At 46.6% G+C, this 25,213-nt stretch overlaps 3 protein-coding genes across 3 annotated transcripts in view; all 3 read right to left on the reverse strand.

Annotated features, from left to right (window-relative positions):
• Positions 1 to 5,169: 5,169 nt before the first annotated feature.
• bmp10 (bone morphogenetic protein 10) lies at positions 5,170 to 7,179 on the reverse strand (the record flags this gene model as incomplete). Its single annotated transcript, XM_084457445.1, has 2 exons — positions 5,170 to 6,266; positions 6,759 to 7,179. 2 exons carry the CDS (start codon positions 7,177 to 7,179, stop codon positions 5,170 to 5,172), a joined length of 1,518 nt encoding a protein of 505 aa, XP_084313571.1.
• A 2,597-nt stretch (positions 7,180 to 9,776) lies between these two features.
• On the reverse strand, positions 9,777 to 20,572 carry arhgap25 (Rho GTPase activating protein 25; the record flags this gene model as incomplete). The annotated part of the gene is made up of 11 exons (XM_084457590.1): positions 9,777 to 10,400; positions 10,650 to 11,149; positions 11,657 to 11,805; positions 12,255 to 12,376; positions 12,670 to 12,743; positions 13,712 to 13,844; positions 14,691 to 14,895; positions 15,341 to 15,450; positions 16,029 to 16,120; positions 16,310 to 16,512; positions 20,509 to 20,572. The coding sequence occupies 11 exons, from the start codon at positions 20,570 to 20,572 to the stop codon at positions 10,199 to 10,201; spliced, it is 1,854 nt and encodes a 617-aa protein (XP_084313716.1). The 3' UTR covers positions 9,777 to 10,198.
• An 832-nt stretch (positions 20,573 to 21,404) lies between these two features.
• cds2 (CDP-diacylglycerol synthase (phosphatidate cytidylyltransferase) 2) overlaps positions 21,405 to 25,213 on the reverse strand; it is a 16,048-nt gene continuing 12,239 nt past the window's right edge. The window contains exons 12-13 of the mRNA XM_084457071.1: positions 25,058 to 25,161; positions 21,405 to 24,934 (exon numbers count right to left, since the gene is read on the reverse strand). Coding sequence (XP_084313197.1) covers positions 24,799 to 24,934; positions 25,058 to 25,161 — 240 coding nt within the window. The 3' untranslated portion in view covers positions 21,405 to 24,798. The remainder of the gene's footprint in view (positions 24,935 to 25,057; positions 25,162 to 25,213) is intronic.

A 25,213-nucleotide genomic window follows, 5' to 3' on the forward strand; every position in this document is an offset into this window, starting at 1 on the left:
GTATTATGCTCTGGCATATGTGAGTTTTAACAGCTGTATTTCATCATACAGACACAGCTGTGACAAAGGCTACGGCTGAAAGGTTGTACTCCCTTACATCTAGACCTGAATGTGCGTTTCTTATTTTTTCTATACTATCATACATCAGACACATCAGCGACTTCTGAAGTTTTGAATTTCATTTGAATAATTTCCCATGCAAAATTACCCATTTCGAATGAAGAACCAGTTGTTGCTGAGACATAAATCATCGTTCTTTGGCTCCAAAGACAATTACTTCAGTTTTGTTTTTGTTTGGTTGAAGAAAGTTCTGGCACATCCAATCGTTGGTTTGTTCAATGCACTTACTCAACGCTTGTATGGGATTATAGTTCCCTGGTGATATGGTGATATCAATTTGTGTGTCGTCTGTGTAGTTATGGTAACATATTTTGTTGTTTTCCATAATTTGAGCTAGTGGGAGCATGTAAATGTTTAACAGAAGAGGCCCCAGAATTGTAATAGACCGTCTCGAGAAGCATCAAGATAAGCATGTTCTTTTATGTGTAAAAATTGACAATCGTACAATATGTTATCAGTGAATGTAAACAGCAGATGTAAACAGTGTCCAGTGTCCAGAAATACCTGGAAACACCACGAGAGGTCATCACTGAGTCATATCCTACACCAAGCTATGGCTTTGGTTTCTCTCTCTCTCTCTCTCTCTCTCTCTCTCTGTCTCTCTCTCTCTCTTTCTCAATCACTCACTCACTCACTCACTCACACACACCACACATAGATCCCATTCTCACTATCAATTTAAGATCACTATAACGTTGGTTGATGGTAGGAACAGGAGGTTGTGTGACAGTGTAGAAAGTGTAGTAGAAACTGATTGACCCCGTGCCCCGTGAAATACAACAGTCAGCGCGTGTCCATTCCAGTTGGTGAATAAGCTGTGCGCTGGGTGTGCAGTGTGGTGTTTATTCCAGCCAAGGGGCGGTTCCAGCTGTAACCCTGGGGAACGCAGACACACGTACTGTAGCTTTGCCGCACGGCATTTCTACGTGGCAGTGACCTATGCACAGCTTCCTCAAGACAACTGGCCTCTCACAAGCATGCCAGCTATCTCTGGGATCAGCGTGCTACAGAGCAGGCTGAATAGAGGGCAGCATCCTACGGCGTACGCCAGGCCTCCCCTGTGCCTGTGTGATTATAGGCCAATTAGGAGATTTCCTACATGTAAATACTCACGTTCGATGGTTCCTTACATATCACTTCCTTACTCTCCACCTCTCTCTTTCTTTCTCTCTCTGTCTCTGTATTTCTCTCTCCTATCTACCTCTCTCTCTATGTATGTTTGTCTCTCCTCTCCACCTGTCCCTCTCTCTGTCTGTATGTTTCTCTCTCCCCTCAACAGTCCACACCTTTCTCCCCGTTATCCAACCTCGTTTTATTATATTCTAGTCTATTCTATCTCTCTGTAGGTTACTTTCACTCTGTAGGTCGTTTTCATAGATGTGTAAATTGGTAATTCCACTAACTCCCTTTATATGCACCCAAATCCATACAAGAGTACTTCAATCAATTCTATCCAGATGACATATCTATCCAACCATGCACAAAGAGCAAGATTCATATTGATGATACTAATGTACAATAATATGTTACTTCATGATCGTACGACTGTATCGTCACGTGGGAAGGAGACAATGTAAGATCTTTTACCACATTCATGTGTTATCAGTAATACAACTTCCCATTTCAACATATTTACTAAATTGTGGCCATGGGATGATGGTCGCCAGACCTGTATTTTTTCAGCAATTCTGTAAATATTCAATTAGCGAGCCTACTCACTGAGCCTGGTCCGCAGGCCTGTTGACATCCGCTGATTGGCTGGGGTCCTTGCCCTCTGCTCTGCAGCCACTTTTAGTTCCCCTCTCTCATCACTGCAAAACATCACATTCACTTGTCATTAGTGTGGCCTTGCCAAAACAGTTCTCTGACACACACATTATCTGCTTTACTGTACATAAAAGTTGGGTACTCATAACCTCAGATACCCATAATTCCAGTTAGACTGTAAAACAACTTCAGATGTAAATTCTAGGTGTGTTAAAATGTTAAGCGTTTAGTAAGACCACCTCTCTGGCTGTGTCCCTGTATACTCCGCCATGTCTCCTCCTTATCGCGAGGGTGGAACAGGCAGTGTTGCCGTGCTCTACAGCTCTGGAGCTGCTTGGAAGAGCAAAGCACCTCTTCCTGTTTCCGTCCCTCCGCGTGTGTCCCCTCAGTGTGTTGACATGGCCAACGCAAGCCCTCTCAAGGAGGGGTATACCATGCCAACACGGCCTGCCATCCACTCCACTGGGGCCCTTGGCTGTGTGCCAGTGTACTAGTACCAGCTCCTGTTTGCCGGGTATTGTTGGTCAACAATGCTTTATGCGACAACTGTGGTAGTAAAATACAACAATGAGCAAACACACAGCAATAAGCAAGTTTGTTTAACATTTGGAGCTTAGTCTTCTTTTTTTTTAGTATTTATTCACATTATTTGCATTACATTATTATTGCATTACATTCCTTGTGTGTTGGTACAGGGAAATGATAGGAGCACCTCAGCCTGCTTGGACAGCACTGCTGCTTTCATTTCAGTCAAAAGTCCAGCAAGACAGAGGCATGTTTTCAGATGGGGGGGGGGGGGGGGGTCCTTTCTAAAGCAAACAAAAAGCTGCAGGTTTTTCCACAGCGGCAGTGTGCGTCTGCGAATCATCATGGTGAGCGTCCTTCCGTCAGACCATCCATTGTGTTCATTAGCAGGGTTTCCAGTCGGTTTCCCATGGTTCTGTGTTTGCCTGATATGTGTAAACTATGGCCTGTGAGCTGATACTGGAGTACTCAGTGGTCTGTGTACTCCAGGCCCTGCCAGCCACTTCCCAGCATAATTGGGAGGGAAAGTTAAAGGTGCCTATAGATAAAATTTTTATGTAGACGAGTCATACAAATATAAATAAAAACATCCACAGAGCTTTTAGAAAGGTCCAGAATAAAATTAGTGCTCTTCCCCTCCTAAAAAATATATTGATTATGAATGAATCATTTTAAACATGTGGATGGGTCCAAAATGAATGTTTTGTTTATCTCTGTGTGAGATGTCTGAGGTTTGGTTCCCCCCTCTAACAAGCCTGTAAGCCAATAGCATTACGACATTGGTAGCACACGGCATCTCTGTCAGGAGCGATGAGGAGTCATAGAGTTCTTTGTTTTTTTATGATTCGTCTACAGTAAAAAAAGAAAGTCGCACACTCAATTTTTCTCCTCTGTTGTGATTTTAATAAATAATCAAAGTTTCAGCAATAAGCCTTCGTTAGGGTGATGACTGATTCGTCTACATAAATAGGTTATCTATAGCACCTTTAAAATGTCATCTGTCTTGTCTGGAAAAGTGAATTGAAGACAGACGTTTAAGTCTGTGTGCAGCAGCCTTAAAAGCATTTGTTGTTCAGAATGAAAAACTGTGAAGCTCTCTAAGTCAATGAAGAGTTTTCTTGCCGCTTAACAAAGTTTCACAAAACAGACAATGAGACTACGTTCATGACGTGTATATATATGTTATATCCACATTATAAAATTTTACATATTCATTCTCTATTTGTCATAGTAAAAAAAACAATAAATTAGTAAATAAATAGATTTAAAATAATTCAAGCAGCAGAGGTCTGTCTGTATTACACAATCAAAAATAAAGAACAAATCCAGATAGCAAGCGGATCTGGGCCATATATGGGCCGGAACTAAACCACAAGGGCCAGATCTGGCCTGTATATGGCCCAGATCCGCTTGCTATCTGGGAAGGGACAGGGGCCCACCCAGTGTGAACCATGTCTTCCACCTGGAGACTCTTTGGATGTGAAGATACACAGTCTGTACACCCATGTCCTCCATGCCTTGAGAACAGTCCAAACAGAGAACGTTACCCTAAAAGTGAATGATGAGAGGAGGAGAGAGGAGGTGGAGGTAGAGAAGAAGTGGTGGTGGAGTTGGGTGAATGGAGCACATACTGTGGTGGTAGGTCAGTGAGTTGAACCAGAGTCTTACTGGCTGGAATTTAGACAGCCCCTCCCCTCCCCTCCCCTCCCCTCCCCTCCCCTCCCCTCCCCTCCCCTCCCCTCCCCTCCCCTCCCCTCCCCTCCCCTCCCCTCCCCTGCCCCGGCACCTCCCAGGCTGCTTGGACTGGCATCCGGTCCTTCATCCCTGAGTGGCGGCACACATGTTTCTCAGCACGGACACCTTGTTATCGCCACGACGAGGGGGAGCGGGAGAGCACGGATCGCGCGGCATGTGACTGCGGCTGAAGAGGGAACGGGGGGAGACGAGGGGAGATAACCCCACCGCCGTGACCCCTGCCCGTTGCCTCAGTGGCAGGGGCCAGGGGGCCAGAGGTCCATGGGGCCAGGGGGCCAGGGGGCCAGGGGGCCAGGGCCAGAATGAAGGTCCATTCAGTTTGGTGCTGCCCTTAAGGACGGCTGCTACTGAGGCAGGCAACGTAGCGCTGATTGATGTTTGAGTTCTGGGTGCTGGTTCCTGCGTTCTGGGTGCTAACGTTAGGGTGCTGTATGCTGGGTCCGGGGGCTGGGTGCTGTGCGTGATAGGTTGGGGGCTGGGGCTGGAGGGAGGCCACAGATAAGTGGAGAGGAAGACACAGGAGTGTCAGAGGAGCAGAATTGCCAGCGCTTCCATGTGGTCCCGGCGGGCCTATCAACTCACACCCTGGGTCTGGGCGATGGTCCGAGTTTCTCTTCTCTAGCGAAAATGATACAACTGTACAAAGAAAATATTCTTTTTTTTCCTGAAATATATATGTACAATTTATAAACTGTACTCTCTTAGGAGTTCACAAATAGCTTACGTCCCAATAGCGTCGTCGACTCTTTTTCAACTGTGGTCAGTGGCCCACATCTGTCAGCTATTAGTTTATCTTATTTCTCTCAGGCTGTCCCTCTAGCTTCTCTTGTCGAGATTCAGTTCCTGGTGATACTAAACAACTCTCTTCCTCAGCGTGTCCTCAGCTCAAATGAGTAATTTCCTCTGACATCACCAATAACATCCTTCTTCGGTCTGCGGCTCCATGGACTGGGGGTAGGGGTGGGGGGGGGGGGGGCGGTGGTGGGGGGGGGGTGGTGGGGACTATCTACAACCGCACTCCGCCACCACCATGCCCTCGAACTTGTACTTGTAGGTCACCACGCCGGTATCGTCCAGGTAAAGGAGGGAAATGGGGTCCAGTTTGGTGGGCACGCAGCACGCCCGTGCCACCTTCTGAGGGCTTTTCATGCTAGCCAGCGTCTGGACGATGGCGTGCTTGGTGGGCGTGACGTGCTTGGTGAGCGGGTAGGTGCAGACGCCGCTGCACTCGAAGGCCTCGTAGCCGGCCGGCGCCAGGACCCAGCTGTCCCAGCCGATGTCCTTGAACTCCACGTAGAGAGACTGCTTCTTACACTGGTTGCCCTTGGCGTTGCGGCGGATCCTGGAGGCCGTGTCGTAGATCAGGTTGGAGCGCATCTGAATCAGGGCCTCTTCGTCCTGCTGCTCCTCCTCTTCCTCCTCCTCCTGCCCAGCCCGGCCCAGCTCCCCCCACAGCCCTTTCAAGTCCAGCCCCAGGTTGTTCTGCAGCACCGCCTCCGACGTCTCCTGGCTGATCATCTCGTTCAGCTCGCGTTTGTCGTCCCGGTGATCTCCGCTCTGGTCGTCGGAGAAGACGATCATGAGGGGTTTGTGTTTGTCTTCCGGGCTGGTGTCGATCTGCATGTCCCCTCTGGGCGGCCCTCCCTCCCTCTCGCCACCCGCCGCGGCCGAGCGCTCTGCCTCCTCCAGCGCCAGACTTGCGATGTGGACCTCCAGCCTGTGGGTGGTGCCATACTCCGACTTACTCCAGCGCTGGGCGGTGGCGGTCAGGTCGAACACCTGCCAGCCGTTGTCAGTGCCGTAGACCTGTCGCGATGCCAGCTCCACCAGCTCCACCCGTCGTCCTCCTCCTCCTCCTCCTCCTCCTCCGCCTCTCTGGGCGTCGCCTTGATTGGTGCTGTTGTCAACCCCGTCACATTGCTCCACCTCGTAGACGGTGACATTGCGGTCGACGCCGGCATAGAGGTCTCGGTCGGTCTGGACCAGGGTGTAGAGGCGCAGCTCTGCCGCCGTGATGTGTTCGTGGCTGGGAACGGAGATGTTGAAGACGAGAGGGTGGCGCCTCACGCCCTCAGATCCCACGCTGCTAGGAGAGGAGTCTGGGAGAGGAACAGACGGACACACCGTTTCATCAAGGCTCTGAGAGATGCTGGAGAACATTGAGCTGTGTTCACTTTTCAGTATAATACAACCCAGGGAGGGCTATTCTTTGGTATTAGTCATTAAAACGTTAATATTCACACAATATTGAAATCTACAGTTGAATTGACCTTGTTTGTGTTCTCATAAGATTCAGTGAGCATTTGACCTATATTATGATATTATTTTTTGCTACAGTATCTCCATTTGACCAATAATCAAATATTTAAAATATTTTCTTGTGTTGGAGATATGAAAGTGATTGAATATGTACACAGAGACTATCGTAGTCATGCTTTTGTTTCAGAACAAGTACATACAATATTCTACTTTTGAAAAAACTTCCAATTTTCTCTGGCTAATGAAAAACTACAGTCAGAATTGTGTCACACTGTGCACACTTTACACAGCGCTATCAAGTAAGAACAGGTAACCGCACAGAGGTTTCTTACCCTCATTCTTGAAGCTGCGTATGATGTTGGCGCTGGGCATGGCGGTGCGGTCGTTGGCGAAGCGGTTGTACAGCTCCATCATGTACTCAGGGGGCTCGACGCGGGCGCTGCCGGGGGCCACGGGAGGAGGGGGCCCCAGGCCGGTTGGGGGCCCAGACAGGTTGAAGGTGTGGAGGAACTGGCCCCTTAGGCTCTCCAGCAAGCTTTGCATGTCCACCTCGCTGTCCTGCTCCAAGAGAGAGGGGTCCACCACCCCCCCGTGTCCGTCGGCAAACGCCGGGGCCAGGCGATGCCTCTCGGGGATGAGGGGGATGGGGCTTCCCTGGGCTGAGAAAGGGCCCCGCTGGAGGAGCAGGATGAAGGGGAGCAGGGGAAGGAGGCTCTGGGTGATGGGGAACCTCCAGACCCTGATGTTGGCCATGGAGACGGGTCGCTGTGTCGTTGTATATCCACAGGGACAGTCCAATGAGGAGAGCCTTGGGTTGGCTTGAAGTTGAGCTCAGGTGGAGGCAGATGTGTGTTCTTGTTGATCCTACTGTAGCTGGTTGTTGGTTCCCTGTTGGTTGTGAGGTGCTGTTGACCCCAGGAGTTCCTCAGGATGGCTCTGCCGGTCTGTGCTCCTCTCTCTCTCTCTCTCTCTCTCTCTCTCTGTGTGTGTGTCGCTTGTTGCAGAGATAAACTGTTCCCAATCGAGACCTCAAGCCCTTTGTCCTCGCGCACACCTTTTCATGTTGTTTTCTAAAGAGTTGGGCTCCCAGCAAGAGGGTGGCCGTGACTTTGCTTCATCCAACCTAGGCATCTCTTACGCTTCTTCTCTCTGTCTCTTCTCTCTCTCTGTTTTCTCTCTCTCTCTCTGTTCTCTCTCTCTCTCTCTGTTCTCTCTCTCTCTCTCTCTCTCTCTCTCTTGCTCACTCTCTTTCTTTCTGTTCCTTATCTACAGTATGATATGGTAGGCTCTGCATTTCTCAGCACTTGTGTTGTCACTGTGTGTGTGTGTGTGTGTGTGTGTGTGTGTGTGTGTGTGTGTGTGTGTGTGTGTGTGTGTGTGTGTGTGTGTGTGTGTGTGTGTGTGTGCGCATGAGCGTGAGTGTTGTTATCTCACAACTTCCTTAATGAGGATTTTGTAAACATTCTCCCGTAGCCTCTTCCTTGTGGAAGCAATATTTTGTTTGGGTGGGAGCACCAGAGATGGTCTTCTTGTTCATCTGTTTATTTGTTTTGTAAATGGTGGAGTTAAACAGGCAGAGATCTACTCTATTGAGCATTTCTGCCTGACAAAATACATAGAAGGTCTACTGATCTTTCTGAATGCAACAGGATACGTGACTGGGCCTGGCCACGTTAAATTGGAATGTAATGAGGTGTGAAAGCTAATAGACAGGGCTGAGCGATATTGGTCTGATATTGCAGTCTGTAGTATATTCAAAATAGCTCATGAAAAGAATGGAGAAATTCCTGTATGTCTAGCAGTTTTATAACAACGACCTCATGATACTGAAATACTAATAGTTTCAGTCACAGTAACTGAAAAGGAAAGAAGGTGAGCAGCACTTCTCCCGTGTTGTGTATACATGGTACACTGGAGTGGACGTCCCGTTTTGATTGGCTGCCGACCTCACCGAAAAGTCAAAGCGGGGTCAGAAGTGGGTTATCTGGAGACCAGAGGCTCCATGGGGGCACCTCCTCATGACGGCACAGGACATACCGTATAGTAGCATGTCCCCGGATTGCACTCATACCTCCATAAGGCTGTGATCGAGATGGGCCACGCGGCGGATTCCATGCCCCAGAATGGCGCGCGCGCACGGCGGCCTGAAGGCATTCCTGACAGATTAGACTGACTAGCAGTGGTGTCAGGGATGAGTCCTCCTGGATGAGTCCAGGGAGAATTCTTCTCTAGCGACAGCAACCCTTTTCTCCATTCTCACACAGTCTTTTGGTCTGTTTCGACACTTCAAAGAGGGTCAGACCCTTGTCCTCTCTTAAATCAGGCTTGGAGAGCACTGGTACATGATTACAATGTGTAATTGACCCAAAACAAGGAACATTAATTATGTCATGATTTCCAATGTTATGAATACACTCTTCGATGTGATAATTACCGATATGAAAAAGATCTGCAGGAAACGTATTGGTGTTGCTTACATGTATCTTAGCTTTATTCTTACATCAGCATCATACATACATTTTCCCATGAAAGTGTCCATACATGATGAAAACATGAAGACATGAAAAAAAAAATATATAGCCTATATATCATTATCTGCTAGACCTGAAACTTAAACAAGCAGATGCATACTTGATTCTTGTGGTATCCTATTGAAGGCTACCACTCAACACAGAAAAATAAGCATGTACAGTATTAAAACAGTAGCCCACGAGAAACAAAGTCATTAATGCATTGGATTATGCATTCTTGTAAATTCGTTTCATATGCGTAGAATCTCGGCGTCCGTCTCTGGCACAACGTTCTTCATTCCAGAGCTTCTGTCTCTGACCTGCGTCGAAGAACTCTTGATATTGACAAGCCAGAGTTGTGGAAAGGAACCGGCTCTTCCTTCCCCTGTCAATCACCCGCCAGGATGACAGTTGACAGACGTTTTATTATCTCACTTGCTCTGTCTTACACAAGTCTTCTCTGCTTTAAGTCCCTTCCACCTCTCCGCTGGTTGGTAGGAGGCCTGATAACAGCATTGTTGCTCACTCTAACTTTTCCTGACACAGGAACATACGCACACAAGCCAGCATTCCAACCATGTCTCTCCTGCCCTAACCTACATGTTATCTGTTTTGACCCACTATCTGTTCACGAGCTCCATCTGTGTGAAGACTGGACCTTTCTCTCTATACTCTCTCCTTTTTGCTCTCTCTCTCTCTCTCTCTCTCTCTCTCTCCCTCCCCTCTCTGATTGAAATGAACAGTATAAGTCAATCATTTTCCATTCCTTCCTTTTATTAATTTACCATTCCTACAAAATATTGACAGAGTTCAAATGAAATGTACATACCGTTCCAAAAATGTTATTGACCATTTTACATCCTATTGCCGTTTAATTGTCCTAAAGGGAATGATATCTATTTTAGTATTAGACTGACCTTTTGCCCTGTCCTGCTGAGCTCAAATTCGTACCAGATGTTGCATGGTTACAAACTACTCAAAAAATATGACACTGCAAGATCCAACTTTTCAATCCAACACATTCTCATATCCATGTACAACAGCAAAATGAAGGCAATCGATAGCTGATCTTGCTAGCTATAAGACTTTCTCCTCAAACAAATATTCTCTGTGCCCGGACTGAGCTTTGAAAGAGTGACAATTGGGACAAGTATCCATGAAGGAGGACAACAGGCATCTACTTTCAGCCATGTCGACAGTGAGGAGAAGTCCTGAAGGGTCTTCAGAGAGCTCTGTGGGATCTCTGGTCTGTAGAGTCTGTTCTATGTAGGGGCTCGTGGTTCTCTGGCCAGGAGCGCCTGGATCTCCCTGTCCAGCTCCGCGTTGCGTCTCTGGGCCTCGTCCCGGCCGCGCTCGGCGCTCCTCAGCTGGGCCTCCAGGGCGGCGGCGCGGTGATGCTCTGCCTCCAGGGCGCCATGCAGCTCTGCCACTGTGGTGCTCAGCTGGCTGTTCTTCTGCTGTAGGCTGCGGGACAGGAGATCGGAGAGATGTGACTATGTCCCAGATAGCAAGCGGATCTGGGCCATATATGGGCCGGAACTAAGCCACAAGTGCCAGATCTGGCCTGTATATGACCCTGATCGGATTGCTGTCTGGGTGTGTGTGTGTGTGTGTGTGTGTGTGTGTGTGTGTGTGTGTGTGTGTGTGTGTGTTTGTGTGTGTGCGTGTGTGTGTGTTCACGTACTGTATACTCGTGTTGCCTGTGGTACAGACCTGCTAATGAGCTGCTCTGAGTTGATCTCCTGGTTGTCAGCCTGGCTGTCTCTTCTGGGGCATAACACTGGTACAGATATGACTGTGGGGTTCTGTTGATAGGACACCGTCTGGACCTGGGACACTGGATCACCGCTGGGTTTGGGGCTGTCGCCAAAGCTAGCTGTGACATCACTTCCTCTTCTGACTGTGGATCTGTCCGGCCCTTCCTTGCCCTTCTGAGCCCCCCCGAACATGGGGCCGTGGAGGTCCAGGATCTTGAAGATGTCCTCCGAGAGCGTTTTCTCCTCACTCACCTCTGGCATCCTGCTCCACCGGTACAGGGCATCTCGCCCCGGGACTTGGCCGATGAGGCTGGGCAGGGTCTGGGTGCGCTTGCGTGGGCTTTCGGACCAAGGGTCTGAGGGAGAGGGAGAGGAGGGCTGGGGGTGGACCGTGTCAGAGGGGTCTGTGTCCGTCTCCTCCTCCTCTGGGGACTCTGATGAGGAGAGCACTTCACTCTGGGGGGGGGGGGGGGGGGAGGCACAGCGGAGAGCAAGTGTGGTCAAGCGTCTGTATGGGTCACGAGCCTCTACGCTGTAACTTGGCTACAAACAGTACAAGTACTTCTCTCGGGATGACAAGTTTCAGCTGCTTCAGTTAAAATTAGACTACAGCATGCAGGGGCGACTATGGCTCAGGAGGTAGAGCGGGTCGTCCAATGACCGCAGGGTCAGCGGTTCCTATCCCGGCTCTTCCTGTCCACATGTCGAAGTGTCCTTGGGGAGGACACTGAACCCCAAATTGCTCCCAATGAGCAGGCTAGCACCTTGCATGGCAGCTGCCGCCGTTGGTGTGTGAACGCGACTGTCTTTTTGAAGTGGTATTCAAAATAAAATAGTCATTTTTTCTGGGTGGTTATATTTCTGACAGTCTATGCATGGATATACAGTATAAACATACATACATACATACATACATACAGTGCTGCAGTGTGTTATGAGATATGTAGTGTATTTGGCTGTTACCTCCCAGCCTACAAAGCTACGTGGAACGTTTTTCTTCTTGCTTTTATTCTTCTTGCAGGGCGGGGAGGGAGCCACATCTTTAGAGGTTGGGAACAGGATGCTATGCTGTCTGATCATCACTGTCATCAGCTTCTGGATCTGAGGAGTTCCTGGGAGGCACACAGAAGAAAACAAGTTGTCTAACACACTCCGAAAACTTGAATGTCTCCATTATGTGGTCTATTCACATAATTCTATATTTTCCTGATATTCAGTTGAATATGAGACCGATGATAGTATGAAGCATGTTAGTACATCATATCATACATTGTAATACAGTTATAATACAGTATATACATGCTATAGTACAACTGTACTTCATGTATAATAAAGTACAGTTTATTATGTGGATATATGCATCTGTATTGTATGTTTTACTGCAGAGCACCCAGATAGCAAGCAGATGTGTAATGATTCTGGGCCATATATGGGCCGGAACTAAGCCACAAGGGCCAGATCTGGCCTGTATATGGCCCAGATCCGCTTGCTATCTGGGCAGTGGTTTATGAACGCAGCCTTGTAGTTATACAGATGTTCAGTCATTCCGTGATCTTCTCACCCTTCATCATGGTGACGGGGTCTTCTATCTGGGGCTTCAGCAGGTTGATCCCAATCACTGTAGCCAGGTTTTCCACACTCATCTTGTTCACCTTGGAGTTCAGCTGCACCTCATAGAGGAACCTGCTCGACAAGACGAGACAGCAGATTTATCCAGAGTCCAAATGGTAAGCTGTAATGACTGTAATGTAATGTAGTGTAAATAACTGTAATGTAATGTAATGTAAAGCTGTGAATGGAACATGCCACCCAGATAGCAAGCGGATCTGGGCCATATATGGGCCGGAACTAAACCACAAGGGCCAGATCTGGCCTGTATATGGCCCAGATCCGCTTGCTATCTGGGCAGGAACCAACCTCCAGTGGATCAGTATGACCTTGTTCAAACCACAGGCTCTGTGCGCATCTCAGCTCACCTGCAGATGTAGCTGAGGAGGTTGTAGTTATCTTTGGGTAGAAGAGCGATCTGTTTTTCCAACTTATCACGACCCTGGACAAGAGAGATAGGAGAAAACAGCATACCCAGTTTCAGTCCAAACACAGAAAAAATACATCCACGGCAGACAATCTATCACCTCAGGCGTGTCTTTGAGAGTCTCCCCAGATACGCTGGAGTTCCAACAGAGAGCATCCCCAGATAGCAAGCGGATCTGGGCCATATACAGGCCAGATCTGGCCCTTGTGGTTAAGTTCCGGCCCATATATGGCCCAGATCCGCTTGCTATCTGGGTCCTGGCTGGGAACATCACTGCCAGCCGGTATGGGAGTAGCACCCTGCTGAGAGTGGTACGATCAGCAGAATATATCACAGGTGGGGTGCACTCCTGCACCCCCAGGACATCTACACCAGGCGGTGCAAGACCTGCAGCCAACCTGGACAACAGACTCTTCTCTCTGCTGCGGTCAGGGAGAACCCAGACAGCAATCCGATCAGGGCCATATACAGGCCAGATCTGGCACTTGTGGCTTAGTTCCGGCCCATATATGGCCCAGATCCGCTTGCTATCTGGGAAGGTGCCGCATCCACAAGGCCAACTCAGAGAGGCTGAAGAGGAGCTTCTACGCTCAGGTCATCTGAATTCTGAACAAGGACACTGCCTGGGCCTACACTCACTAGTATACACATGCCTACTGTACTGTAGCCTACATTCTGTATACACATGTGAATATACAGTACATACTGTATATACTTAGCTATTTAAATCAACTGTAAAATTCATCTATATATCTTTGTATTATTATGTATTTTGTTTTGTATATATTGTATTTCACCTTTTTACTTACTTTATTTTGTTACTCTAGCCTACTTATTAAGCACACTTGGGCTAGCAAAAACATTTCACTCCACATACTTGTGAAGTATGTGGAGTATGGAGTATGTGACGAATAAAGCTAACTTTTACTTTTACTTTGATATTCAGATGACCACAGACAATGTGAGTGCAGAGGTGCTCTTACTGCTGCACCATTGGGGTCCAGGTGGTGACTACAGTCCAGGAAATCTTGGTACTGGGTCCATGGTACCACAGGCTCAGGCAGCTCCCTCAGGTACAGCTTGAACAATGACGCCACTGTGTGGACATCTGTGTCACTGCAGGCAACAACAGCAAACAGGACATGAAGAGAACAGGCAGTCACAGTTATTCTAGTTTATCCACATGTGGACTGATGTGGATCGTTTATGTTGCTCTTTTGTTTGTACCAGTACTTTTAATCACATAGACAAAGAGGTTAGCATGTGTTAACATGCTGTATACTGTAGGCTATCAGATCAAACGTTTGAGAAGCTTCTCCTCTTGAGGTAGGCCTACATTGGTTTGAAGGCTAGGAATGTTGTAGGTCACTGGCCAGAGATGAGGTAGCCTAGGAGTTATTGTTAACCCATTGAAAGCTGGGTGCCCGTGGTTAAGCATTAGGCTACACATAATAATAATAATAATACAAATAATATTAATAATATAGCGTGTGCATTAATAAGAGAACTGAAAAGTAACACAAAAGTTACTCTCCCCAGTAACTAGTTACTTTCTGTATGCAGTAATATTTATGCTGTAATTCTTTTGAAAGAAGTACCACTAATTGTAACTAGTTACTAATTTTCAGTAGCTTGCCCAACAATGGTAAGCCGCATGCTTGCGTGTGTATCACACTGCCTGCTGTGGTGTTGAGTAACACTGCACCCTCTCTCTCTCTCTCTCTCTCTCTCTCACTCTCTCTCTCTCCCTCTCTCTCTCTCTCTCTCTCTCTCTTTCTCAGGGTAACAGGATGTGGTGAGGAGCTGCACAGCAGAGTGCGATTCTCGTCTGCTTCATCAGCCTCTCTTCATCTCTCGATTCATCTCGTTTTCTCCTTGTCCTCGCAGACTGAAATAAAACCTGCCACCTCGAGCCACCACCTCTGAAGCCCTTACATGGCAGGCCTGTTTGGAGAGAGTCACCTTGGGAAAGAGGGTCTTTCTCCGGCGTCGAAAGCGTCTCTGAACTGCTTGACGGTGTTGTCTTGTCCCGGGAGGCGGAAGATGCCCTCCTCGCTCAGACCGTGCTCTCTGATGTACTCCGCACACTTCCCCACTAGGATGGGCACCATGTGAGAGCCGAAACGCTGCTCGTATGCCACCGTGTCACCCAGGCTCTTCCCAAACACTGGGGGGAGGGAAGGAGCGGGAGAGAGAGAGAGAGAGAGAGAGAGAGAGAGAGAGAGAGAGAGTGAAGACACTAAGGTGTATGACAGTGAGGGAGATCATTCAATTGGATGATCAAGAACCTTACAAACTGAGACTGAATGAGGAGAGAGGGCAGCATTCTTTGTCCGACATGACAGAGCATGTCTGTACCATAACAAAATATATATTACAGTCTATTAAAGTGGTGTGCAGTGTATGCCCCCAAGCTTACCCATGCAAATGTATAATATAAAATCAGACAAAATAAATCAATCTGGAATATTTGCCATACAGTATATTGTACATTATATGGAGACAATGTACAATAAAATGCTTGGCTGTGCCCTTGAGATTAAGATTTGCATGTTCTACCGACTGAGCTGGCCAGGCAAGTTTATAGTCAGGAGTAAATCAGTATTCTGTACCTGTACTAGTAGGCATTCCTATCACCCTGCGGATTGACCGGACCCACTCATCCATCTCTGTCTGGGTGGTGGCCATGAAAACATAAGGACAGCGCACACGATCTCCACTGCTGCCTGTGACACAGAGAAAGAGGGAGAGAGAGAGAGGGCATGGCCCTGGTCTGGATAAGTCCCCAACCCCACCACAGATTGAACAGAGAGAGAGAGAGAGAGAGAGAGAGAGAGAGAGAGAGAGAGAGGGAATGGCCCTGGTCTGGATGAGAACCCCAACTCCACCACAGATGGAAGAGAGAGAGAGAGAGAGAGAGAGAGAGAGAGAGGGCATGGCCCTGGTCTGGATGAGTCCCCAACCCCACCACAGATTGAACAGAGAGAGAGAGAGAGAGAGAGAGAGAGAGAGAGAGAGAGAGAGAGAGAGAGAGAGAGAGGGAATGGCCCTGGTCTGGATGAGTCCCCAACCCCACCACAGATGGAACAGAGAGAGAGAGAGAGAGAGAGAGAGAGAGAGGGCATGGCCCTGGTTTGGATGAGTCCCCAACCCCACCACAGATGGACCAGAAAGAGAAAGATGAAGGGAGAAAGAGAGAGATGGGAAAAAGAGAGAGAAGAGCAAGAGAGAGCTACAACAAGGAAATAAGCACTAGAGAGAGTGAAGGAATGAGAGAAAAGAGAGAGAGTGAATCTTTACTTACGTGGTATGATCTCGAACAGGAACTTCCCGGGGTCGTCTGTGTTCAGTGGGAGTTCATTGACTTTACTAAACCTGAGCTGGATCACTCCCTGGACACACGGGGACCAACAGAGACAGACACGGACAGCTCAATACGCCAAACATACTGTACATGCAGGATAGAATAATACATAAAGCTTCAACCGCTACCACTGAGAATCACATTGAAATAATAGGTTTTTTAAATCTTTTGAGAAGCAGGCTCACCACAGCCACTAACCCCGCCCAGCCCCGCTTACCTGGACAGGGCTCTCCTTGTCGTCCTTGTAGTAGGTCAGTGTGCTCCCCCTCAGGACAAAGTAGCGCTGCTGCCAGTTCTTTACAATGGACCTCTGCTGCTTCTTGAGCCAACCAGCCTTCACGGGCTTCTCCATGGTCCGAGGAGATCCAGGCGAGCCAGGACCAGGACTGCCCTCCCCTGGCATCACACTCTTGGACCGTGCTGCCACCACCACCACCACGCCCAGGGGAGACTAGTGTTAGGGACTAGCACAGGAGCTTCTCCTTTGCTACATAACTTTTTTGTATTCCTTCTATGTATGTAACTCTCCTACTGTGTACTATTTGCCCCACTATTTTAAGACTGTATATTTATTTGCCCAGGGACTTCCTCTTTTCTGTCGATTTGCATATCAGTCTGACTGCAGGTTACTGTAGTGTGATCTCTAAAACTTGCTGAGAGTAGATCCATCTGTTTAATCTGACATGTTTCCTGTTGAAACTTCCGATCATGGCTGTGATCGTTCCATATAAGGAATAGTGACCTATTACTACAGCAGGGCCTCATAGTGAAGGGCACCGATGTGAAAGCGCAACTCAGGAAAAACAGTAATGCTCTCAACTGTCAATTCACTCTTTTATGTTCCCTCATATCACCCTTGAAACATTACAAAAATATCATGCCAGTGCTTCAAATAACATGTCAATACTTCATATAAAATATTGGTACTGTGGCATTTGGTAGGATGCAATAATTGAGTAGAAGGTATAGAAGAAGATAAAACGATGAGAAAGAGATAAGGATGAAGGGATGGAGGACGAGATGTGTCCCAGTGGGGACAGAAGAAGAAAGAAAGGATGGGGTGATGAACAGAGAGATGGGGCGATTGCGATAGACCATGTTTGCTCAGTTGTTCTTAAATTCATCGTGACCTCTAAGGTCAGAAGAAAGACGAGTGGAGAAGACGATGGCCACGGACAGATAAACAGGAAGTTCTACAGCAACATCCTGGGGCTATTTTAACACCATCTTCCTTTGATTATTGGAACATCAAAGAAGCTTTGTACGAGCGCCTACACACACACACAGTCATGTGCGACACCACACCCGGTGAGAAGACACACACACAGCTCTAAGGAAGCTCATTAATGGAAAGGCCCAACGGAGGATTCAGCCCCAAGAGTCCCCACAGGAACCTCAAAGATGTTTTCAATCAAAAGGAGCTTGCATCAAGCAGGTTTTTCATATGTTCCTTGAGAAGACATCTTTGCCATCAATCTCTGAAGATGAAAAGGAACAGCTGTAAGCAAAGGAGGTGCTGGAAGCAATTATGTCATTGCTTTCCAGAAAAACTCCAGGTTTGGTTTATTTATTCGCCATTTAATCACCACATTGGAAAGGACAGAACAACTATATCTGGGGTTGTCTAGTATTGCGGAGATTCCGGGAAGACCAGACCACTTAAAGGAAAAATCTCTTTAATTTATAATACTTTGCTAGATCATAATACTTCCTAGTTTATCCCACTTAAGATATTATGGCAAACGGATCTGGGATGTGATCCTAGTGACGAGCAGTGGAACACTAGGCTATTTCTAAGAATGTGTTACTTCATTGTCTTGTAACAAGATAATTGAACAGAATTATAAATGTATGTACATGGGTGTAGCCTACCTTACCCCAGCCAGGTTGTGTAGAATGTATCCTAATTCATCCCCTAATTGTCATCATTGTACATCATGTAAAGGGTCATTTATGCATGTTTTTTGGGACTGTAGTAAGTTAAAAAGTTGGTACATGATCTGACTCTCAACGTTTTGGAAATTCCACTGGACATTATACCTGGACGGTACCTTTTTGGTACAGATCTGGACAGGTACACTAGACCCTACATCTACCAAGAGGATTGGCTTAATATCTTACATAGCGAAGAATGCATTCTGCTCAACTGGAAACAACAAAGTCCTAAAACCTTTAGCTTGTTCAAGATTATTCTGAATGATACATAAGTGCACTTATATTTGGAGAAATATTGGGGATGACTTTCTGAAAATATGGGGACCACTTATGGACCTCTGATCATTTACCCAGCCTGTTTGTGTGTCTGGATTTACATGTAGCCCACTGTGTCAACTTGAATTATATCAACTAGGATGGATGAGCATACGGCTGACCCCTCCCGCCCCTGGCCACACTCCCCTCAGGACCACGTCTGCACGCCACAGAAGCAGCTTCTTCCCCACGGCCATCAGCCTCTCGAACAAGGCTTGTGTCCCCCTCTGACCCCCCTCCCCCGACTGCACCACTTTTGTATATTGTTCTTCTCTCTTAGCTTATTCCTTACTTGTTTTTTGCTTGTCAAATGCCGTCTCAATGGTATGCACCACGTATGTTGAAAAACTACAATGGCAATAAACGGACTCTCTGATTCTGCTTCTCTGATACACATAACACAATGATAATGATTTAATGAAGGCAATTAGGAAGGTGTGGGAAAATACTATATGGTTAGTCCTAGCTAATTGGTAAGGTTGAGAAGATGTGATTGGATGGTAGAGGGGTGTGAGCGTATAGTAGGCGGGAAGTGTATGGTAAGTGTGTGTGTGTGTGTGTGTGGGAGGGGGGAGGGGGGGAGGGTGTGAAGCCTCTGTCTGTTGGTTTGAGCATGGTCTACAGCACATGGTGTACTGCCCCTGGAAAACTAGAGCAGCCATATAGGGAAGTTCAACAGGCCTCTCTCTCTCTCTCACACACACACACAAACACACACACACACACACACACACACACAAACACACACACACACGCACACACAAAGCTGCGTCATATCCACCTGTTTGATGTTTCATCAACTTCCTGCTCAAAGCCAATTAAACTTCTACAGCAATGAATTAACCTTGCCGCTACAAAGCAAAAATAATCATTAGGCCTAATCATTACTCAGCGAGCCATTAAAAATGAATTGTGTTTGTGTACAATTGATATGTACTTTTGTAATATAATTTTGTACTCGCCCTTTGCACTGTCTTTGCACGTCCCTGCCACTTGTCAAATGTCGTCTCAATGGTATGCACCACGTATGTTGAAAAACTACAATGGCAATAAACGGACTCTCTGATTCTGCTTCTCTGATACACATAACACAATGATAATGATTAAATGAAGGCAATTAGGAAGGTGTGGGAAAATACTATATGGTTAGTCCTAGCTAATTGGTAAGGTTGAGAAGATGTGATTGGATGGTAGAGGGGTGTGAGCGTATAGTAGGCAGGAAGTGTATGGTAAGTGTGTGTGTGTGTGTGTGTGTGTGTGTGTGTGTGGGAGGGGGGGGGGGGGGGTGAAGCCTCTGTCTGTTGGTTTGAGCATGGTCTACAGCACATGGTGTACTGCCCCTGGAAAACTAGAGCAGCCATATAGGGAAGTTCAACAGGCCTCTCTCTCTCTCTCACACACACACACACACACACACACACACACACACACACACACACACACACACACACACACAAACACACACACACACGCACACACAAAGCTGCGTCATATCCACCTGTTTGATGTTTCATCAACTTCCTGCTCAAAGCCAATTAAACTTCTACAGCAATGAATTAACCTTGCTGCTACAAAGCAAAAATAATCATTAGGCCTAATCATTACTCAGCGAGCCATTAAAAATGAATTGTGTTTGTGTACAATTGATATGTACTTTTGTAATATTAAGCAAGACATTGCAAGTGAAATGAGAGAAGTACCCAGCCCATTTCTCAGACAACGTTTGGCAACATCACCACATTTTCAGGCAGCAAGCTTGAAGCATTTGTAAACCTAGCGTATTTGTTAGATAGTATTTATATGAACTGTGGGTTTGTTATTTCTCTGCTGACGCACATTCTATTCCTTTCTCACAAAAAACAAGCAGAAACTACTGCAGAACTAAGTATGCTACTGTACATACTGTACTGTAGGCTAGTCTGTTACTGGCACACACACATACCAACCAACCACAAACCTTCTGACTGACATAAAAAATCACACCTACAAGTCCAATCTCTTCAAGCCCAAAGTCCAGTCACACATACAAAAACATACAACTGTATCATGTACTGTATTTAAAAACATTGAGTACAATCAGATACACTTTACTCTCTACCATGATGGACCAAAGACATGGCATTATAAAGTTCAGGTCACTCAGACTGCAGTGAAGTGCTGGCTTACCTATTCTGGCTGTCTCAGCCTTGAAGGTACTGAAGTCCCAGTTCCGAGGTAACTTGAGAGACATACTTCTTGCCTCATAAGAAAGGTCAATATCTCACTCATACACACACGCACACACAGACACACACACACGCACTCTATTTCTTTCTTTCTTTCTCTCTCACCACACACACACGCACACATACACACACGCACACATACACAAACACACGCACACGCACACATACAGGAACACTCAAGCCTTTGGTTAAACTCTCCAGCCGGTCACACTAAAACCTTTCTGTATCTCGTTTCCTACTTCCTGTGTACTAATCTCTCTTCTTCTTTCCTGAACGGCTTCAAAACATGTCCTTTCATGTCTGGTCTACTACCCTCCACAGTAGGTATTTGTAGTAGCTTTCTAATGTACAGTACAGTAGGGTCATATAGCCCCGAGAGTCTAGCTTGTGGGCAGCTCTAGCTCAAATGACATCCAGCCACCAGTGTCAGTAAACCATTGGATAATCTACCTTCTGTGTAAGAAGGAAGTGGGTTTCGTTTCTGGGTAGCTGGAGCCATGCAGGCACAGGCAGTGTGTCGTTGGAGAGCTCACACATACAGGTCTCAGTGTTTGTAGCCACTGTCAATAAAAATCTAACTCCACGTGCATTGTTATGTACAAAATAAGTAGGCCTATCTATTTATCAGAGATCAAAACTGAATAAAAACACCCAAGTGAAAGTTTAAAACCATGGTAGCTGCAAGGATCCCTGACCCTGTGTAAAATACATTAGTACTCAGCACATAGAAGAAGGAAGTTCAAAGACACACAGAGGAAGAAGACTAACATCCCAACCACGTCAAGTTTTCCTCTTTATTGTCATCTAACAAATGAACAGGTCAAAGGCAAAGCACATTTTAGCATTATCAAAAGGTAGAACTTAACCATTTCCTAAACAAACACAACTGAACACAAATACATTGCACCATTCAATAATAATTGTATAATCATAAAAATGATAAAACATAAACCGTAGATAATCTAAGAACAGAAGCTCAATTAGACCCATAGGGGGAGTGGATGAGTGACATGAGTCAACCATGGCAGATCTCCCATACATTCTGTCATAAAAGTCATCTTCAAGTAAAAATAGAATTGTGTTCAGAAGAATTGCACAGAGGTCTTTTGGGCAGCCGCATTCAAGGAAAAATGTAGAAATATTGGAAGGTAAACTGCTCATCATTCATACTAATTTATTGATGAGTAGCTTATCCTATCTGTTATACCTATCCCATAGCAGGTCCCTTTTGACCTTGGGGAATGGAATGTATCCGACAGCACTGAAAATAAGCTAAGACCTCCCTGCCTTAAGTGCAAGGCTCATAGACCATAAGCTCTCCATCAAACAGATGTAATAGCTTTAGCTCCCTCTAGTGGTGGCTCGTATATAGACAGAGGCCTGGAAGGAACTTCCCAGATAATGGCCTGTTCACACCACCCCAGGGGCCCCTACTGTACAGTATATACTGATGCAACTTACAGTATCTATTGAGATGCTGTTTGTCTGAAATATGACTTTCTATCAGTACTTCTCTCATTCACTCATGAGACATCAAAATATTATGTTCTCTGTTGCCAGGACTTGTACAGCAACAGGTAGCACACAATAGCTTCTAGCGCACAAGAGCTTACATAGAGAACAGCCTATATCAGGGAGTACAAGACAAACTAATCAGGTACCACAGCAATACGAGCAAATAGTGACACTTCTCTACTTGAACAATGCTTGCTCCTCTAGTCTTCGATGGCTTGAATAGGTCTTAAATAATCTGTGAAGTGTGAATAAACAAAAGGACATTTTAGCCATATTTCGAACAAAAAACTATTCTAGAAGTCAACAAAGTAACAATCACGGTAAGATGAAGACAAAAAAAAGCAGTTTAACTGTATGTATTTGTAGCATGTTTGTGTGTGATCATGGATGTATTAACATGAAGTGGTCCTACGTGGCTCTCTCCAGGATTCACCTCTGACCTTCCCAATCGGTGGGGATACTGTTGCGAGGCAGGATGAGGAACACACACACGCTATGTATGCCTAGAGCTGCTGATGTGGTTCCAAGAACCATTCTGATACTGTGAGATTCACCTCCCTCTCTATCCCCTGGATAGAGATACAGTGAAAGAACCATTGTGTTACTGTGAGATTGACCTCCCCCTCTATCCTCCCAGTGTCCCTTCAAGTGAAGATCTTGTTGACGTACTGCTTTGTTCTCTCCTGGACCGACAAGGCGAGGATTCACAAGCTTTGGCTTTCATCCAAATCACTGTAACCCTTATCCTTTTACATTTTCATGAGTTACAATAGACAATTCATTCGTGATTCTTCAATCCAGACATAACAGGTTATGTGCGCGACATGAATGTATGATTGACATGATGGTATGTCGGCAGTGTGTGATTGGTGTGACAAGGACAGCGGTGAGATGATCAGCAGGTGGGCCAGACCCATACTCTCCTTAATGAAACACTTCCCCTGACCTCATACTCATCACAGTGGTACATCTAGCCCCCCCCCCCGAGCTACAGTGGCATCTCTCCAGACAGAATGCTCCTGAGACTAGCACAAATGAACACAACACTGGATGCAAACAAACGGAACCATTTATGATTGGATGATTGGCATGACCACTGAAGTCCCTCCATCCCAACAATGGCAACTGACAAATACACCATAGCAGCATGTAGCATGTGGTAGCATGTAGCATCAGAACATCGATTGGCAACAAATTGGTCATTGGTAAAGTAAGGTACTGTATGCTATTAAATCTATGCTATTAAATTGTACTCTATTGGCAGAAGAGATCACCTTAGAGTTTGGCCTATTCAGATGAACCCAGTGGACAGAGAGTGATAGTTCAGCTGAGACAGGAGCAGACTTTGCAGTGCACCAACTGTCAGTTTGCCATGTTGGCAAATACTGCAGTGATGGACCCATTCCAATGGGCTTTGGACAGGACAATACCCTCACCTCAACACTTTCTCAACATTTCTGTAACTCAGTAACAGTTAAGGTGCACAAGTTGAAAACACACCAGTCCCTAGCAGTCATTTTGAGCATTTTCTTTAAACTAGGATGTAAACATGACACCGTGAATCCTTTGTCGCCTCTACTTATAAGATCCTGAACAGTAGCAGTTATCAACAGGCACACTTAATCTGAGGGGACCCTTAACAACAGTCTAGTAAATAACTGTTCTAGACAATGTTCATATAATGTTCTCTACATCTCTGATTTCTCCCTCAGTCACCAACAGGGAATCACAATAGTTTTGCCGTGAGGCAGGCAGTTTGGCTCTAAAATGTGTTCCCTTCAGTAACATCGAAACATCTACATCCTGCAACCAATTTTGATCTTCAGGAACTGGTTTACCCTTGAACTGGATTTTCTAAACTCCCTAATGACATATGAAATAATCCTGCCAAATCCCTGGTTGTTTGCTCCCAATTTAGCAGTGTCACGTCCCTCTAGGGCCCAACCCCCACATGGCCTCGGGCAGAAAGCTTGGCTGCGTGTGAAAGGCTTTGAAATGATGCATGGCGGCCGACACAGAGCAACAATAACAAACAAACAGGTATGCATGATACATGGCTACAGCAGTGAGCGAATTTCTCCAGGTAAAGGTCAACAATGGAACCGTATAAAACCACAACCACAGATATATAAATACACACAATGACAAGAGAAGAAGCAAGTAAAACGGAATCGGGGTGAGGAGGACACAGTGTGAGTATGTTGAGCAGTGCATTAAAACACAAAGTAAAAAATATAATATGTACCATAAAATATTCACACACAATAGGTAGAGGACATGCTGTATACGGGCAGAAATGTACAGCTGACATCGTGGGACACAACGTGAAATCACTGTGTGGGACCTATGGCTGAAATTATAGAATAAACAGATACAGTAACACAGACAGACTCTGCAACACTGACGAAAAATGGAACATTATGACACTCACTCTCTCCCACTCACTCACTCACTCACTCACTCACTCACTCACTCACTCACTCACTCACTCACTCACACACACACACACTCACACACACTCACACACACTCACACACACTCACACTCACACACTCACACACACAACATGGAATGACCCAAGGCTTTAGTTTTTTTTTTCTTTCCTCTTATGTGTTGCTCACACGCGCGCCAGGCGTCTCCAGACCTCCGTGACTTCCTGCCTCCAGGCAGACGGCTGCCTCTCTTCTCCCCAGGCGCACGGCCTGCTGCCGGGGCTCTAGGCTGCTGCCTCCTCCACCGCCTGGAGGAGGCCCTTCTCAGTCAGGTGGGTCTTGAGAGAGTTGAAGATGTAGAGTTGCTGGTCCAGGCGCAGCGCCAGCAGCTGCTGGATCACCTTGGTGGGGTTGGGGCCCCTGGGGAGAGAAGAGGAAACAAGGTCACCAACACCGCCACCGAAAGGTAGAACCGCTCTTCTTCTGGCCTTCATTAGTCGGTTGTAAGAAGTTCTCCGGGGATACAGGAAAGATCATGCTCGCCTGATGAAGCTGGCGATGTACACGTTGACGAACGTGGCCATGAGGTACTGGCAGTCGAAGCGGTCCATGATGCCACCGTGACCGGGGATGGTGCTGGCAAAGTCCTGGGGACACACAAGGAGAGAGGGGGGGTCAGCACGCTGAGCGCAGAGGAGG

This window comes from Borostomias antarcticus (genome assembly GCF_949987555.1).
Source record: "Borostomias antarcticus genome assembly, chromosome: 23".
Lineage (NCBI taxonomy): Eukaryota > Metazoa > Chordata > Actinopteri > Stomiiformes > Stomiidae > Borostomias > Borostomias antarcticus.